A 19537-nucleotide genomic window follows, 5' to 3' on the forward strand; every position below is an offset into this window, starting at 1 on the left:
CTCGGCTGGACAATAAAATCACATTATGATGTTACCCTCATGTGGGCTGACATTAGGCTAACATCACTTATGTAGGAGGTGCTTCAGCGGGAGGCAGAGATCATCTGCCAGTGATACTAAAAAATCCGAGTATTTCTTTTAAACGGACATCTCTGGGCTCACGTCGGATTTCATGAACTTGCTGGGAAGCACGATCTGGACGAGACCAGCGCTGAGCGTGACTTCTACCTCACAACAATTACTAATCACGTTAGCCGTTTTCCCCTGAAGATAACATCTGCAGCCATAAATAATAACTGTTACAGCAAGCCCAGCTAGTCAGCCAAGCTCCCAGGAGGCGCTGTCACCTTCCCTGTCCAACTCTGAGAGAGGTGCATGCAGCAGAGTCAACAGATGCCTTATCTAAAACAACATTATTGGAGATTACGACAGGTGTGAGGCACTGCAGATGGATAAATGTTTGGTTTGTTCAGCTTTTATTTTGTAGGCTGCTGTAGCCTGATTATTGCAAGGCCTTTCTGAGTAAAACAGACATATAGATATATATATATATATATAGATCATTGAGGATGCCATGCATTAAGATGTATCGAGATGTTGCTTGATGTTTGACTGTGTTCGCAAAAAGTTTTCAACTCACTACCTTTTCATCATAAGAGATGAAGCTAATCATAACAAATAATAGGCTGACATTACGGTGGTGTTTAAATCAATCCCAGTCCTTAAACACAGGGATGCTAAATTAAAAAAAAAAAAAAAAAAAACAATTCTTGCGTACTGTTGCTTTGCAGATAGTTAGTTCACAGACTGAACATGTCTAACCAAGACAAACACAAATGACTGAGGTGAAGCTACAGTCCATTTCCTGAATATTATTATGATTAATGCAATCATGCACTTATATCATATCCTTATTCACCAGGTTTGATTGTATAACATCTTAAAACACTGGCATGATGAATACCTCCCGCAGTGCATTTAATTAGGAGAGCAGGCACACCCACACAACGCTGTGATATGAATTTGAATTCCTGCGTGACACTGGTTTGTTGTTGCAACCAGAACAATGTCGACGTTAATTTGCAGCTTATTGTAGATATGATTTATCTTGTTATAAACACAATAATCCTGCACAATCAAACAGCCACAATATGCTGTTTCACAGTGGGAAGCGTGATATAAATCTCTTGCTTCTAGATAAATAAATCCCCCTGATTGTTTGGTTCAATTTCTGTAAACAATTTACTGCAGTGAGAAAAAAAGAAAAAAAAACGTTGAGTTATTCTGCGGTGGCATTATGTGGACAACTGGATAAATTGCTGGCAGTGGACGCTGCACCTTGAAATCACATAATTGATAACATTCATAGGTCAACAGCCAGATTTCCTGCCAGACTAAAACATTTTATAACCGGCTATCTCTAATACAGTATATCAATTTATTAGGCAGGATCTGCACATTATTTTGGTGCTACATTATTATTCTCAAAACACTCCCACTCAGTGCTTCAGATTTGTCATTTCATGACAGTGTACAAGTGTGTTTATGTAATGTAATCACTCAGTAATTGCTAAGGGAACTCAGAGAGCTTTAGCTCTAATTTCACTTGTGTAATTGCACAAAGCTCAAATCAATCCACCAGTCTGACTTTCCAGATAAAGCATTTCAACTGACTCTCAATAGTCACAACTTATCTGTAAACTTCTGTATCCCACACTGGGCCAATGCATGCTTAGACTGTGCTAGTGATCAATCGATGCTTTCAAGGTCTCCCTTTGTGAATAATGAGACATAATCAGGGCAGCAGTTCCTGTATCACCTGCAGAACGTCAGTTCAGTAGAGTTTCTGAAAATGCTCAAGCTTTGTTTTCTATTCTTGTTTTTTGGCACCCTTTAGCAAAGAGAAAATATAGTTGTCAGTGTGTGTGTGTGTGTGTGTGTGTGTGTGTGTGTGTGTGTGTGTGTGTGTGTGTGTGTGCGCGTGTGTGTTTGCAGGAGAGGGAGATGAAGAATCAGAGTAGGTGGGGGATGGGGCCCCACACAATGGGAAAATGTGTGTGTGGTATCTGTGAGAAGTTGAGTGATATGTGAAAAGAGGGGAAGTGACACCTCTCGAGCATCTTGAGAGGAGACGGAGGCGACTGGTGGAGGAGGTGGAGGAAGAGGCTTCCAGGTTTTCCGAACACATTCAAACAGAGAAAACATTCAAGAAAGCTTTTGTGCTGTTACTTACTTCCAAGGCAACCCGATTAATAATTCACAGTATGAAAATCCTTTGGTAATTCCACAAATTTCTTATGTCAGAGTATAATGTCGCCTGTGGCTCTGGCGGAGTGTGTTAATTGATTGCGTTACAAACAGCGTTACATACTGGGAACATGGAGTCTTGAAGGCGCGGACATTTACCAGGGAAGATATGTTATAGAGTTGCATTATGGGAATTGGAGGAGCGTTTGTGGAGCTCGATTCATACTCGGGTCTGCAGAACAACTGTGCTTTCCTGTGAGTCTACATCAGTTACGCTGGAGATCGTCACACAGGACACACGAGGATTAACTGCAACAATTGTCGTTTTACATGAGACATAATGCCAGCAACTGTGTGGCATTATGTCTCATGTTTTATTATTTGAAATGTGCAGCCAAATGTTACAAAGTGTTTTATAAGTAGTGACGCCCTGATTTAGCTGAATTCAGAATTCCGACTGATTTCATCACGTTGCTCTGAAAGTGATCCAGAATTAAACCTTTCACCACTGTGGTCATCGCTGTAAATGTTAATGTTGTTTTAATGTTAGAACACTTTTTGAAACAATATATTTCTAGTCTTTGTTATTGTTCTTGCTGTGGACAGCCCTTTTAAGATGGATTTTCCTTTTTACACATTAATGGTTGCTACAATCGGTCCTCCTGCTCATGCAGGCAGCAAAGACCTCCTCCTGTTCAGTGTTAGTGATGGGGGACAAAATCCACACTCGGCCCAAATTTGGCTGAAGCTGAAAAGATGAAGCTAGTCTTTCTTTGATGAATTTCTGCCTTCTTGCCTCCACTGACAGGAGGCTGTCCGTAACACAAAGTGAAAACCTGTTCATAAAAAGACTTTAGCTTTCAGTGGGCATCTTTGAGACTTCTGAGGCACCAGATAAATTTCTTCTGAACTTAACAGTCACAACCAAAGATCTGTCGTCTTCAGCCATGTCATAAATGTATAAAACCAAACTGAGAAATAAGAATCGTTTGTCCTGTACACATAAACCTACTGAGCCATATCACAGGCTAAGTTGAGACGCACCTAAACTCGATAATGTAGCAAATTGTTTGGACTGTGGATGTGCCACATGGGGACTGCAAGAACTGTGATTGGTCAGCAAGAAGTGCTTTAACCTTCACCCTAAAGACAACTAAAAAGTGAAGGCAACTTTGTTCAGCTCTCTTCAGTAACAAAGATCTTGTTAAAAACATCTTAAAACAATTATTACTCTCAATTAATTAGAGAAGCGGAACACCGAGATTGCCTGGGAGTGGGGCCGCCAATGTTTCCATATATCTTTATCGTGATATGAGATGGTATATCATCGTAGATTTTGGACTGCTGTATCATGATATAACATATGGTTCTTACAGTTACATTTTTGGGGGGGAAATACCAGTGGTCATCCCTACAATATTGTCCCAATATTTATATTGAACTATTCGGTTAAAATGACTCCTTTCAGTCAAGAGTCAAGGGAAAATAGAAGTTACCCGGCTGTAACTTGACTGTGGGGAATATAATCCAAGCAGGACAAAACACAGTCAAATTATTGTTATTATTATTATTATATATTTATCTATTTTCTTTTACAAAATTCTGTTGTCCAACTTATTGATTCCAAGTTTTTCTGTTGAGATCCTTGATGAAGGGCAGTGTCAGGAGACATCTGAGGACTGTATTGACTGTTTTTTTTTTTTTTATTGCCATGTACCCAAACGCACCCTAGGGCAAGCCAGTTATTGACACGCACACACAGCTATCCCCATCAGCCACTTCCCGTGCCTTGTCTGTGCTACCATCGTCCAATCACAGCCCCTCTCCTGCAGCTGTCACAGACCTCCTTCTGCATATCAGCTGTTTTTTTTTCCTGCTTTCTCGCCCCTGCCTATCTCACCTCCAATTGTATGATTTATTAAAGAGAATGGCGGGGGGGGGGTGTTAAACAAGCGCTGACCTTAGCCTGACATTGCCATGCAGCATACACCCCAAACTGCCCAATAACTTAATTCAAGCACTCAATTTCACCGTCCTCTCGTGAATGGAACAAGAAGCTTGATCTTGTCAAGCACAATATTATTGGTGTTGGAATAATGTAATGAAGAAATAGCACACCTCTGCCTTTCAGAGGTTATATACAAGGCAGCCCAAAAAAGGCAGACTTGCTCTTTTATAAGGTCCCTCATCATCACAAGCAGATAATACAGTTATCCCATTACCTCGAAGTATCAAACGGGTATATCAAGATAATGGCTGGTCGAGACAAATCTCGATCTTAATCACAACCACGCGACATGACAAAATACTACTCAGTGATCCAAATTGAATTATGGGCCGTTATCTTAAATATGATATAATCTGCCGATATCAAACATACATAGCCTGCACTGTATATATCTCTTTATCTATTCTCTTTGTGTTTAAAATAGGTGAGATGTTGTGCTTATGTGGCTCCCCCACTGGAGAAGCCAATCATAGATGTTTGGGTGAGCTCTCAAATCAGGACCAGAAACCAACATGCTAAAGGTGGACGAGATGTTGCTCGTATCAGTTATACAGCACTGAAGGCCTTTCTCAATGGATAAATGTTCAGCAAGAGTTTGATTCACCACTTCATGGTTTGTTGACTTACTTGGTTACAAAATAGCCAGTAATAGACATATGGCTCATCCAATCATCTGCCCAGTATTTTTTGAAAGTGCCTGCCTTAATCCAAACAGCTTCTAAGTACGACTTTGCAGATTGTTCTGTGGAACAAACCATCTGGTGCACCACGTTAGGACAGAATATAGCTGCAGTATTAAAATCTTTTCATAATTCGTCAACCATTTGAGTTAAATGTATCCAAACATGCTAAACTTTTCTCTGGTTATAGCCTCTCAATTGTCACGTTCTGTTTTGCGATTAAGTGATTTCCGGCTTAACTTTGAAGTTTAGCCCTGTGTGTTGTGTTGCTTTTCGTTTGTTTCTTGTGTGTTATTTCGCCAGCCCTCCCAACTGTGTGCTGTTTGTCAATCAGCTCTGTTTATAGTCTGTGTGCTCCCTGATGTCTTTGTCAGCTCATCCTGTCAGTCCCCCGAGCCTGTTCCTGCGTCTCCCCATGGTGTGTTCCCTGGATTTTGTTCCTTGATGTATGTTTCTGCTTGGCTCTCATCAATACTGGTTTGAACTTTGCTTTTGGCGTGGACTTTGCTTGGGCTTTAGTGTAACTGCTGTGTATTTTCGGACTTTGCACTGTTTTTTTTTTTTTGGGATTATATCACTTTTTGATTTTCAACCGTTTATTAAAGCGTGCTTTTTATTTCTCAATCCTGCCTGCCTCCTGACTGTCCTGCTGTTGGGTCCTCACCTTTTTGCTACAACATGACATCCATTGTGTGAATATATTGCTTTTCCCATTTTTTTTTTAAACTGAAAACTGAATGTAAACTGAAAGCAAGCCATTCACTTTACTCTAAATGAATCAATTATATAGAAAGAAAATCTACATCATTAATCAATAATAAAAACAATTCTTAGCTGCCACCCTCATACAGAAATTGCAAAGAGTTTTATATGATTAATATGTCTCGTTCAGACAAAAGAAGAGTCTGGAACCATGCTAGGATTTCTGGCTGTATGGGACGTTTGTGCATTTATTGTCTGAATCAAAAGTATTGGAGAAAGTCAAAACTGAACTTGATGATGATGCCACAGGGAAAGTCCCCCAAGTGACTGCAGACCCAATTACATAACAATCCATCATGTCTTTGAGATATTTCAGTCTGGGCCAAAGTGTTGGACCGACTGTCCAAACAACACTGCCAGCCCTGGAGCCCTTCTGCTAGCACAGTAAACTTCAGGTTTCTTATTTCAATGTTTTACTTGTTGTGTGCTTATGGTTGACACATCATTGTTACCCATCAGCCCTAACCCTAATACTTACAAGACACAATGCCTATTGGGAAAATGTTGCACATCTATAATGGATCAGGAAAAACACAAGTTTAACTGTGGCACTTCTGAGCTTCTCTAATCAACTACAACACAGGTTAATCTTTGACATTTGGGCCGACATAAGTTCATATGTGTATGACTTGAGACACACTGTGCCCTCACTGTCAGCAAGGAAAAACTCAATATATGAATTTTACATATAAATATTTGGGCCCTATTGGCTATCAATGGATAATGACATTCCCGCATGGCCATATGTTCAATCTGTTGCTGTAACAACTTTGGCACTTCGTCCAGCAATCAACAAGCTCTAATTAACCATCGGACATCAGGGTGCTGATGGTGCTTCCTGGTGGCATTACTGCGGGATGAAACTACAATACAAGGGGGTGGCAGGTATTCCCCATTCTTCAGGTCTCAGTTTTTCATTTGAATCGTGCTTATTTCTTTAAATCAATGGCCATTTCTATATTGTATAGTATAGTTATACTTCATGCGTTGGAACTGTCCAGATTGCTCATCTAACCCTGTTTGCGCTACGCTTTTTTTCCCATCATAAACCTTGATGTATTTTTATACTCATAACATCTGACGGTTTTAAATATATTCCACAACTGACAATACAGCAGACAGAGCAAAACAAAGAATATATATTTTAAGCATTTTCTCTGGGGAATGGAACTAAAGTTCAGCTCAGCAAAAAGTAGGACTTCTTTTTTTCTCTCTCTCTTTTACAAAGTCTACGTCTGTATAACAAGCACAGAAATAAACCCCGGCAGTGACATCAAAGAGGAGGATGAGGCATAAGAAGTCAGGCAAATGAATTAGCCCAGACAGCTCGTCAAACAGGCAGACGGAGAGAAGAAGGATCGGGGGAACATGGAGGGTGCAGAGTGCCAGATACAGAGTGAGGATAGCTGGAGAGGAAGGAGGTCACACCAACCTTCAGAAGCAGAGGAACTGTAATTCATGTTGGAGAGGAGTTAATGATAACGTGTCCGCACGTGCACATACATCACGACTTGAAGGGTGAGTTCAACCAAATTACCGGAAGGAAAAAGGAAACAAAACACTTGTAGGATTAATGATTATTAGAGCCTGTGTGTCATTATAGATTGATTACTAGGGCATTTCATTTTTATGTCAAAAATTGCAAATTCTAGAGCAATTGTAAGGACTTAGTAAAACAAACACTTTGTTTTTTGGGGGATCGGGGCACGCCATCTGAAGACATCCCCCTTATTTTTGGAAACTTTGAGAGATTGTAAGAACAGTTAGTCAAACATTTACACGACTAATTAATCAATAAGCTAATTAATCAATTGACCATAAGAAAATGGGAATCCCATCTTAAGGTCTTCAGCTAACTTTCCTTCCCCAAAAAAGTGTGTGCGTCTAAAAACCCAAAGATATTCAATCAGTTATGACGTAACACAAGGAAGAACAGCTGACTCTCCCTGAGACCATCAATTATTTGACATTTCTTTGCTTGAAAAACGATTCAAACTATCAAATCCGAAGTACTCGTCAGCAGTTTGTCCTTTCAGTGACAGTGTCCCAGGATAAGTCACGGGCACGGTCAGCAGCTCCCAGCGGATCTACTGCTTGTGTCACGTCAAAGACTGAACTTCATATTAGTCTGAGTGTTATGACGCAGTAAAACAATAGGTCTTTTCAACAGCAGGCGTCTCGACATGTTATAGCACGGCAGCGCAGGTGAACTGAATGGCATTAAAGGAGCACTCTGTAGTTTTAAGTGAAGACATGTTAATGAGAAGAGAAAGAAAGATCTTCATTGACTTTTTTTTCTGCCTAAATAAACAAATTCTCTCTGTTTTCATGACTGAATAAACTGAATAAATAAACTAAACTTGAAGGACAACACAATTTCAAACTGTTTTGTGGCGGACCCTGCCACCTTTCTCGCTCCATACAGTGTCCTGGGACCTTATTTTCCTCTGAGAACAGCTTGATTATTCATTTATGGAGAGAATAGGTATTTCTAAGTTTGTATTATTACCTCATTGATATTCTCCAAAATTAGAGGTGCCCCTTTAACCTGAACAAATAAATGTTTGATTTAAAGGACACACATGTTTTTCTTCTTTTTCTACTTCAAAAAGAAAAAAAACAAACAAGTAATTAATCATATAACATAAGGTCCTCCAACACAAATAAATGGTTTATAAATGCTGGTAACCTCTCAAAAGCTCCCTGTCATTCTTCATTTTTGAATCTGTGGCATTTACAGACACCAGATTCCTCTTGTTTTAGTGGGAGATACAATGTGCAAGCTGAGCCTTCAGCTGCGGTGACAGGCTTGAGAAAATCCAAAATAATCAAGAAACTAACATACGACTGTACGTAAGCGAGCTGGACAGCTTTTTCAAATCCTTCATGTGAGGACATTCATGATTATTTTGATTCATGGTGATGCTGATCATGAAAATTCACCACAAGCAACACATGCGACTGTTTTTGTATCACAATCTGCGATCCAATCCTCTGTTGTTATACATGAAACACTTGCATCGCCGCTCACCGTGCATATCTAAATCTCATATTTATTTCGGGTGTGTTTTGCGGTACAAGTGTGTTTGTATATCGACAGCATTTGTGTTGCGTCCCCGCTTTCATGCAGAACATCAGGGAGGTTCCTTGCGTGATCATTAGCATTAGCATTATTTCATTGTAAATCTGACATGTTCATGTCATGTCTGCCTCTTTACAACCTGAAAGAAAAGGGGTCTGTGCGGTGGGTGAACATGTTCGCCTCAGCGTTTTGCACAGTGGCCTGCTAAGGACTGGTTAAACTGGAGGGGGAAACTACAATGATTGGTTGAATTGGTGGCAAAGTTGTGGGGACTGAGTAACACTGAATTTGTAAATTTGAATCGTCGTTAACTTGAAGTTTGAAGAGACCATCACAAGGGTTTAAAAAATGAAACTATGTCTGAGTTCACGAGTCTCACAGCTTGGGAAATGAAGCCTGTCTGTAGTCTGGTGGTACAGCAGCAGATACTTCTCTATCTGTTGTCAGATGGCAGCAGGGTGAACAGACTGTGGCTGGGTGGGTGTTGTCTTTTAGTATCTTTGGGCTCTGTGCAGACATCTCACTTCACTGATGTCTATGTGCAGTCTATGATATACTGATATAGTGATATACTACTTTGAACTGGAATAAACTGGCTTATTACGGACAAAAAAAAAACTGCAAGAATCCCAAATCAAATTTGACGACCACAAGAACACACTCTGTGTCCTTTAACCTGGATATCAGGATCCAAACAGTCTGCAGCAGGACGATGAGTGGCCTCACTGCTCCACTCTGGGACGCCTCGCGCTGCTGTGGAGCAGGTTTAGGAGACACTGGATATGCCTGTGTCAGTTCGTGCCCACGTTTGGGAGAAAGCAGTGTACAGCAGGGCTGAACGCGCTGGTTGTTATAGAGACTTAAGTCCATGTATTGTTCAAACCCGCAGTGCTGTGAACACCTCAAGGCCACAAAGTAGAGAACGGAGCGTTCATCGTGCATCGGGTTCGCACACACAACCTTGCTCTGTATTTGTCGTGACAGTTTGACTGTGATGACAGTAAGGGCAAACCTGGAGTAAATAACTGCAAATTGTGCATTTGGGCATTAGCTTTTCATTATAAAAGACCTGATCAGGCAAATAGCAAAAGGTTCCAGACCGGCACCAACACTTTGCTGAGCAAATAACCACTTACATCAGGGGTTGGGTCGGGGTTATCATGATCATGACCAACAAATACCCTGCCATTTAAAAAAAAAACAAACAAAAAAAAAAATAACAGAGCTATGTATCATCTTCTGACTTATCTGTGGGAGAATAAACACAACATGTGCACTATTGGCTCTAATCAGAGCAGCAGTCAGCTGAGGAGCAGTCATGGTGAACAGTCTGTGGTCATATTTGTTCTGAGTTCCACAGTTCCATAGCTGTTCCTAACAATGCTGGGGAGACGCATACAGTGACTGCATGATGTGACTCTACACTGGCTCGCTCTGAGTGGGAAAGCAAATCGGTTCTTAAAGGGTTCACAGGTTGAATCAACTCTGAACCGGCAGGAGCACCGGGCCAGAACCGGCGCTGGGTTCATTTGGGTGGAAACCGACGTGCACCCGTGCGTCTACGTGCAGCATCTCTGCATGTTGGGTCGCGTGTTGCTACTGCTCAAAGCGTCTGTGTGATTGATGAGGCTGCAGGTGTGCAGTCAGATCCCACCGAGGGCCACGATCAGGGTACCCGGGGGTCCATTGGCTGCCGGAGCCGTGTCATGCTGCATGTGCAGCCGGGAGAAGCAGGAGGGAAACACTGCATCATGGAAAAAAAAAAAAAAAAAGACAGGATATCCCTGTGCCTGAGTATGTGTGTGAGTGTGTGTAAGAACAGAGGGGCTACATGCAGCCAATCAATGCACCTGCACCAACAGGGAGGGTGAGAGCCGTTATGGAGAGGCTTCCCTCGCCTGGCTGATGCATGTAGCAATCCGCAGCCCCACACACATCACAGCCTGAGCGATGCGAGCCCGCTGCGTTCATTCAGAAAATTATGGCAAGCTCGGAGGGCCATCCTATTCACATGCTGCCCGCTGCCTGCTGCTGCTGCACTGTCACCGGGCTCTGGTGGAGACGGATCTCGAGTGCGGCTGACATATGCGGTGTCAAATCTCACCTTTAACGTTGTGTTGGGGTAGCTCACGGGCACCTTATGGAAAGTGCTGTTGGAAAGCACCGCCTGCCTGATGTCTTCGAAGATGGTGATGATATCATCCAGGAGGCAGCGCTTGTCCCTGTGGCTCAAGACGCAGAGGTGCGCGAACGTGTAATTGAATCCCTTGTAATTGACGCGCAAATCCAACACCTGCTTGTGGACCTGCAGGACCTGGTCGGCCAGCTCCAGGATGTTCCCCCCGGACTTGGCCAGCAGGATCAGCCTGCCATATCTTCCAGGGGTGTGCAAATCCGAGTACAGCTTGTGCTTCGACTGGTCGATGGGAAACAGGCTGTTGGCGAGACTCCGCTCGATCTTGGCGAGGCTGTGAGTAGGGGCGACCAGCACCTCCAGGTCCGTCTCCGGCTTGAATCGGCTGAGCACGGTAGATCCGAAAATGATGGTGAGGACGGCGGGGACGGTGAGGAAGAAAACGGGGTGCCTGCTAACGAATAAGCCCAGCCAGTAGAACGAAGCCTTGAGCCCTCTGTGTATCACTTGCCGCAGCATCCTCCACAAAATCCAGCTTGCAGATGCCCCGTCTCCTCCGATGAAGCACATGTGACATCAGACTCCGTTCCCCCGGCTTAGTCCAATTCGTAAGAGAATTACACCAGGCTACACCACCACCATGCACACACGCTCACACATTCACACACACACACACACACACACACACACACACACACACACACACACACACACACACACACACTCACGCCACAACACCTGGAAAAAACAGCACTGCAGCAATCCGCGGCAAGACGGACGGACGCGCACGGACGGGGCAGACAGTCAGAAAAGCATCGCGCATCGGGCGATCGAGACGAGTCCGCGCTGTCCGCCTCTCAAGCCATTCCGCCTCCGTGCGATGGGGAACGAGCTGCGAGTCTCCTCCGCTGCACCGGCTGCAGCGACGAGCCGCGGCGGCGTGAAGTGCATGTGTGCCTCCCCGTCTGCCTCCACAGCGCGCACAGCAGCGGCGGCGCCTGATTTATGTACTTAACTGTAACCATGTGGCGGGGGTGGGAGGGGGAGGAGGGGGGGGATGGATGGAGGATAGAGGGGTGGTGGTGGTGCCTGGTTATTTTAGGAAACAGCGGAGGCAACAGGCAACATGAGAGTTGTAAAAAAAAAAAAAAAAAAAAGAGGAAAGGAAAAAAAATAATAATAATGTTCTCGCAGGTGGCTTGAATGACCGGGAGCACGCGCACGGATGAGTCAGTGTTGGCCTCATGAATGGGGAAAACCCAGCGCGTGCCTGCTTCCATGCTGAGTGGTTTATACAGGCCAGGCAGGGCGGTGTGACAGGAGCAGGCGGTGCGGACCCCCGGGTGCTGCGCGCAGGAACAACATGCCTGTTTAAGTGCTTTGTCACGGGGTGATTACTCCAAACACACACACACACACACACACACACACACACACACACACACACACACACACACACACACACCCTACATTCCCATAATACCACTTGTGTTAGTCAGGTATATCATTTGAAGTGCTCCTCTCTGTGTTGTTGTATGTGTACCTAAATGCAGGCAGGGGTGTGAATGCAGCAGCACATCTCTGACACAATCCCCACAATTACATTACCTATCACCAGTGTGAGAATGTTACAGGACATGCTAATTGGATCCACCCCGTCCATGCATATGGCAGTGAGGGGCAGACGAGATTTGACCTTGAGACGCCTCCTTGTTGGTGGAAGTATCAGCGCTCCAGCAGCAGCAAGTGTTGAGAACAATCAATGTGTTCAGCCTGACTCATCATCAGTGGCCCCGGTCCGACCACCAGTGGCAGCACTGAGTGCTCTGCTGGTGAGCAGCACCATCTTCAAATGAACATGCTTTCATATGAATTACAGTAAACCATGCTTTTTTTTGTTTCTTCATGCACACCTGATTTATTTTTCTTTTTTAAAAAGATCAGAAACTCACAAATGATTAGTTGATGCCCTCCAGATATGAGGTCAATGTTCTGTCTCGTTATAATTGATTCCTTCTTTGGACACTCGATGAATCCAGTGTTTGCTAAGGGCATCAGATGCCATGGTGTGTTTGGTGTGTTTGTTTTTTTTTTAAAGGAGCACTGTGTAGTTTTGCTCAAGAAATTCCAACTCAGAATTTTAATGTTTACAATTTTAATAAAGTAATGATTCTGACTTTTTTCTACAAGTGAATAAAGAGGCTCTTCTCAGAGGCTCTTCGAAGCTTATTAACATTTCTTCACAAAAACCTTTTCACATTTGAACATTTGAATGTGAGTATGAATGTCTGAGAGGGTGAAATCCTCAGGTTCCACCAGGGAAGGAACCACCATGCAACCACAACAGTCCTGGACAGGGCTGTAGGTCACCAGGTTAAAGCGAAACGCTCGCCAAAACACAACCTAGGCTTTTTTTTTTAATGTACCCGAGTCAAACCTTCGTATAAATACATCTAATTATGACGAAAGTGCCACTTTTAAGAGTTACCATATTTTCGGTTTCGGGTCAAACTCATTTACAGTGGGAGTGCTACATGCACTTTTACCATAGCGTGTTTTTAAAACGTTAAGAAGGCTCGACACAACATGAAACTTTGCTCGTAGTATCACCAGAATCTCTACACATGAACACGAGCATTGAGGACATTGTTTGCGTTCACAGAGTTTACTAAAAAGAGAGTTTTTGAACAACTCAGGTTAGAAGTAGCTTGTTCTGCTCCCCAGTCATCATGGCTGCCAGAGGTATCGATCTCAGAATACAACATAAAATGGAGGAGAGTTATGGTGGAAAGCTACTGTCTTCCAGCAACAACTATCCACGCGATATCTCATGTGACTTTTCCGGCTTTTGATTTTAGTATTGCTTCTTATATGAGGCTCCTTTTTCAACTTCAAGGTCACTATTGTTTTTCGCTTACGACAGAACAATGAATGGAATTAAGCTTTAGGATTGGTCCACCTTAATTGTCCTCCATGTTTTGTCGCATTTGGAAATCGATACTTCTCTACTGGCAGGACGGCAGCGAGCGGAACAAGCTAATGCTAATGTGAATAGTTGGATCCACCCACTAGAGGGCTCCGGGACAACGACAAGATTTGGGGCCCCTTTTCAGGCCTCTTTCTGCATTTTTCTGCTGGCACTTTTGGCTACACCGAGTCAAATCGAGCCACACTGATTTCCTTTTCCATCGCCAGTTATACTGCTCCGAGTTGAGCTGTGCTTCACCCGTGAAGGACCTGCTACGACCAGCCATACCCGCCTCCAAGCAAGGTGTGGTGAAATCTCGTGACTGTGGCCAGTCCGTAACAAGCCTCAGTCTCGCCCTAAAATTGATACTGAACTCATGTCTGTGCAGGAAACCTGAGAGAAAGATGATTTTTAAAAGTCAGTGTGTTCAGCGCTCAGTACTTCTGTTGCTCCTGACTGAATCTCTTTAGACATCTGCTGTGATTTACTGTTTCATCGTGTTCACTTTCAGATGTTTCAGGAGTCATGTTTAGTTACTTTTCTTTTCCTGCGATGTTGCTTCAAAATAAAAGCTCCAAAAGTATAGAATTTAACAGGGGGCTTTTATTGGGAAAAAAAGTTATAGGAAATTAAACGTGTTTGTAACTGAACTACCGGAGCTTTGTAGCCAGCTTGAGGTGCAGCACTGTCGCGCAAAGTAAAATGGAGTAGAGCCTGGCCTGCAGCTGTATATGGAAAAACACCATCTCATACATAGTCTCCAACCTATTTTATCTGACTGCCCTTATCAGGAAAACGACCACATATGTCCACATTTAGTGAAGGTTTGTGTCAATGCTCGAATTAAAAAAGCACAGGACTTTTACGCAGGAGACAGCTGTTCATGTTCCGTGTGAAACCAGACCAGTCAGCTATTTTAACTTAGTGATGTAATGAAGGTATTTCACATATATACATGTGAGCTATGCACGTTCATGTAGCTGAAGTTACCTTTGCAACATAGTTACTTAAAGCCAAACTAAGTTTCCCCAAACCTAACAGAGTAGTTTTAGTGCCTACACCCAACAAAACTGCTAGTGTACAATGAAGACCCCTCACATTACCAGATAATCTCTGCCAAACATCATAGGACCAGAATTCTCTTCCTATGTCAGGAGGGGTGGATCTGGATTGAATCAGCCCTAAACTCCTGTAGTGTGAGCCCAGCTTGACTCTTCTCCTACGTCTGTGGCATTACTATGTCATGACAGGTGTGCTGCTCCGCACCCGAGGAAGCACAGTGTCAGGTCTCATTTGATCTGACTGAGCAATCAGCATTACCACAGACCAAACAAATCTGCCCCATTTGAACAGCATGTTTTCAACGGTCACCACACTCTTCTAATCAAATTACCACAAAAGCAATTGCCACACAGTAAACCCAGGGCCCGGACAAGGAGGTTCCACGAGCCCGAGGCAATTGCCTGCATTGCCCAGCTGGTAATCCAAATTTGGGATAAGTATGTTTTTTGATTTTCATTCTCAAAAACTACTTCCTGACTGGAACCTAATTTGGATTTGCGCTAACAACAACAGGCTCCAACAACAGTTGCCGCCTGCTTGTTGACCATTTTCACAGACGTGGAGTAATCCTCGTCCTGGTCTAACATTTTCTGCTGAACATCTCATCACTGAAAAATCAATTACAGCTCAGGATTAGGATTACTCGCACTTGTTACACTGTAAATACCATTTGTATAGTTGCGGGTTTACAGGGTAATCATCGCTGAAGCCCCTTCCCATCTGTATACAAAGGAGGCCAGTGAAGAATCTCCCAAACCAAGATCTCATTGCATAATTGTCAGAGACTGATGTGATTGTTAATGACCCAGGCCTTAATCCTGCCTTTGTAGATCCTGATGTTCCAGGCAGCTCTTATAGTTGGAGCAGCAGCGGTGGTAAAGTAGCATAAAAAGTAGGCCATGTACAGTCGCTACCTCTGCACCTGAATAATTTCTTGGCATGAGTAGAACCTCACTCACCAGTCTGCCAGACAGGCCTCCCGAGCAAAAGACGCAGCAGCGTTGTTTGTTCCTATTTGTTTTCCTTTGATTATTGAGGCTGTGGTCAGTACATTCTGCAGATTTAAATGACAAAGCGACGGCCCTGCTCACCAGATGTGCACAAAGAACGCCGCGCAATTCACGTTGGTGCAATCTCGCTGAATAAATCATTAGAAATTCAGGCTGCTCGGCGTTCCAAAAACTCATTCTCGTGAACTGCCTCCGCTGCTGGGGACCTGAGATAAACAACATTGTATTGTGGCACACTCACTATCAGCTGGGCAAGAGAAGCCTCAACAAAAGGCCTTTATCTTGACACAAAGCATTGGTATCAGAGAGCTTATGGTTGGCAGATCTTGAGCGGCCCGTCCGGTGGAGAACCAGAAATGGGAGCAGAAGACATTCTGAAAGTGTGAGTATATCAAATGTTAATGCTTTAGCTTTTAAAAAATTCAGCCATTCATATTCATGCCATGCCAAATATACTATGCTATGATATAGCTGGCGTATGCATCTTGCTTCTAATGCATGAATCCTCCTCTGTATGCACAGTTTGTGGTAATATAAATGCTTTATGGATTACTGCTTTAAGTGGGTGAGAAAATACTGTGTACTCATTCTTTTCTCATTCCAGGACAGTAAATCCTCCCTCTGGAAGGACTTAATTAAAGGCCACACAGTGACCACATTCCATTTAGCCTCTGATGGGATGCCAAGTGCCTCCTTTAGAAACCAAAGTCTCTGAAAAGTGGAGACGGGGTCACTACTGGAAACCTGACAGTATTATGACAGTCATCTGCAGTAAACCAGTGAGCACACGACAGCTTCTTTTTTTTTTCTTCATTTTTTTTAACCATAATAGACGATGGATGTTGTCACTGAGATGCTGTACATACATTATTCATAGCTTTGGATACGGGCCAAACCAAGGGGAAACTGATGTTATTCAAATATAGAATCTGGCTGCGCACGGACGCAAAAGTATCAATATCAAGTCAATATCTGTAATGATGTATGATTGTTACCAGTTATGTAAAGGCACAGACTAATGATTAAATGGCAGCAGAAAGTTGAGTGCATGTCAATTTAGACATCAGTGACATGTAGAATACTGCTGTGATCTAAGACATATTACCATACCCAGATGTACCTTTGGTATCGTACCTTAACCAATCAAAGCCCGTGGCTTAATCCAACCAGCCAATCACAGCAAGCAGACAGTACACAACCCCCTTAAGCATTGAAAGTAGTAGGCATATAATGGATACTATGATGATAACAAACTTAAATGACGATATGAAATGTGCCAGTGTATAAGGGTCACTATTGATGGTAAATCAACAGAGAATTCGTACATGAATTATCATCTGCCCGCTACAGCACCAAACAGCTGAACGCTTTGCTTGTGTTCACCAGCTAAAGAGCCAGAGAGTTCTGTCAGGAGTTACAAAAGACCAAAAGCTGAGTTCAAAGTAGAGATAACATTGGATTTACATTCATCAGGTGTTTATAAACCTTACTCCACATGAACCATAATGTTGCTCTGTGACTGCTGGATGTGGAGCAACAAGCAACGTTCTGCTACGTTTCCACTGACCCCAAATAGCCAAAAAAACAAACAAAAAAAGTTCTTAAACTCATTACCTCATTGGTGACTCAGAACTGTATCCAAATGTACAACAGACTTGTCTCAAGTGTAAAAAGTAAAGAAATGGTGTTTGGCGGCCTGAGACCAGTGAAACACAGTGACAAATTCAATCAAGTGTACTAACCAAGTTTATTGGTGTAGGCTGAGAGTATTTCCAGCTAAGGTGTGTATTTGTATGTCTGCGTTATTGTGTGATTATTTGTGCTGGCTTCAGTTATTCAAATGAGGTACGCTTCTGTATGTGTGTTAGCTTGTGCCTCTTTGTGTGTGTGTGTGTGTGTGTGTGTGTGTAGGGTCTGTGTCACTTTATGAAAGTGATTTTCTGCCTGAGTGGCAAACCCTGGCGATGTCCTGTAATCCTGCAGGGCGCTCCGAAGGCTCCAGTGTCGTCCTCGGTGCTAATCAGAGTCATTCATCAGCACCTCCACAAAGACTGTCTCTCTCACACACACACAAGACAAGGCAAGACAGCCCTCGCGCCATACGATTCTCAAATGCAATTTTATTTACTAAAACACACTGAAAGAAGCGCAGGCAGACACAAATTCAGGCAGGTTTTCATGCATGCATCTATAAACAGCACTGGTAATGTCGCAGCCACACACGTCTTTTGGAGGCTACAATAATTTTCTTCTTTGTGGCACTGAACCTTAATTTTCCCCTTCAGAAGACAGCTTAGCTAACTGGCAAACAAAAGAAAGTCTCTTGTCAAAATTTTAATGTAAAAATAATGATTTCATTTTCTCGTTCGCTTTTGACAAAGGCAGGGTCAGTGGAGCTAACTGGTTGGCTAGCTGCAGGCTAGGTAGAATTTTATGCTTTTACTTTTTCTAGGGTTACTCTTTTTAGCAACTGAGCAAGCCTTCCTAAAGTAATTTGCCTCTTTTGTAATGTATTTTCTCTGAACATCAGTAGCCTATCATATGATTTGGTTAAAACGTCAGTGCTTTTGTGAGTCTCTAGGGACTCTGATGCTCCTGTGTTAACAGGGGTAACAACTTGCAATAGGGATGGGAGCCAGGGTAGCTGGCAGCTAAGGAGGGATTTAAACTAGCATTCATAGGAGGCAATATATAAAGATGTGTAGTCTCTCCAACCATCTGCGCTAGTGGTACGTGCTGTCAGTTCTGAGGGAATATAGTCGGACCAGGACGGAACAGCACAGCCTTCAACAAAATGCCAGTTTGAGAACAGGGGCGATAGCAAAAAAGGGCCTTAACCAAGCTAATAGCTAATGGCAGCTCCATTTAGCTGAATTTAGTGTTTAGCAACAAAGCTATCAGTATCCAGTCATCAGAAAACTCCATTAAATTATCTTGGTACCGTCTGGGCTCAGTCATTCTAGGAGGCTGCCTATGGCCCCAGTCTGGAGGAAACCATAGCAATAGTAAGCTGTTACCGGGCCCCCAGAAACGCTCAACACTCTAGCGGTGTCTTCTTTTCATACACCAGGCAGTGTCTGAAAAATTGAGAGATTGTTTTTTTGGATGAAAAACTGTTAAACGCCCTTAAGTGCACGATGAGTCATCAACGCTGTGTTCTATCATTTCCCCGAAAATTATGCACTCAAAAAATAACAAGGTTTGGCCGACCTAAGAAGCACCATTTTTCCCGTTGTTGGGCATGATAATATATACAGTAAGACATATTTGATAAAAACACTTAAACATGGATTTTAACATCTTAGGGACATTAAACTATATTGTGAATTCTACGAGAATATTCCTACGAGGGCAGTGATACAGAGCGTAAATTATTTTCATTTGTGGGCGTTCGCACACTAGATCTGTGCTAGGCTATCCCCTCTTGTCAGCATTTTCTTAAGACTGTACTTTACGAATTTGGGTTACACAGAAACTGGCCAGGGAGTTGCAGCAAAGCATGGCAGTTTTCCAGTGGTTGCCAGACCCTGCAAACACATGGTTGTAAATTTAGAAATTTGTCCACATCGTGTGGAGGAATGGGA

General features: G+C 43.0%; 1 protein-coding gene across 1 annotated transcript in view; it reads right to left on the reverse strand.

Moving 5' to 3' along the window:
• The window catches only part of ptchd4 (patched domain containing 4), a 48857-nt gene extending 36986 nt beyond the window's left edge, over nucleotides 1-11871 (reverse strand). The window contains exon 1 of the mRNA XM_037087188.1: nucleotides 10884-11871. Within this exon, the coding sequence (XP_036943083.1) occupies nucleotides 10884-11483 (600 nt within the window). The 5' untranslated portion in view covers nucleotides 11484-11871. The remainder of the gene's footprint in view (nucleotides 1-10883) is intronic.
• Nucleotides 11872-19537: the final 7666 nt, after the last annotated feature.

This window comes from Acanthopagrus latus, chromosome 22 (assembly GCF_904848185.1).
Source record: "Acanthopagrus latus isolate v.2019 chromosome 22, fAcaLat1.1, whole genome shotgun sequence".
Classification (NCBI taxonomy): domain Eukaryota; kingdom Metazoa; phylum Chordata; class Actinopteri; order Spariformes; family Sparidae; genus Acanthopagrus; species Acanthopagrus latus.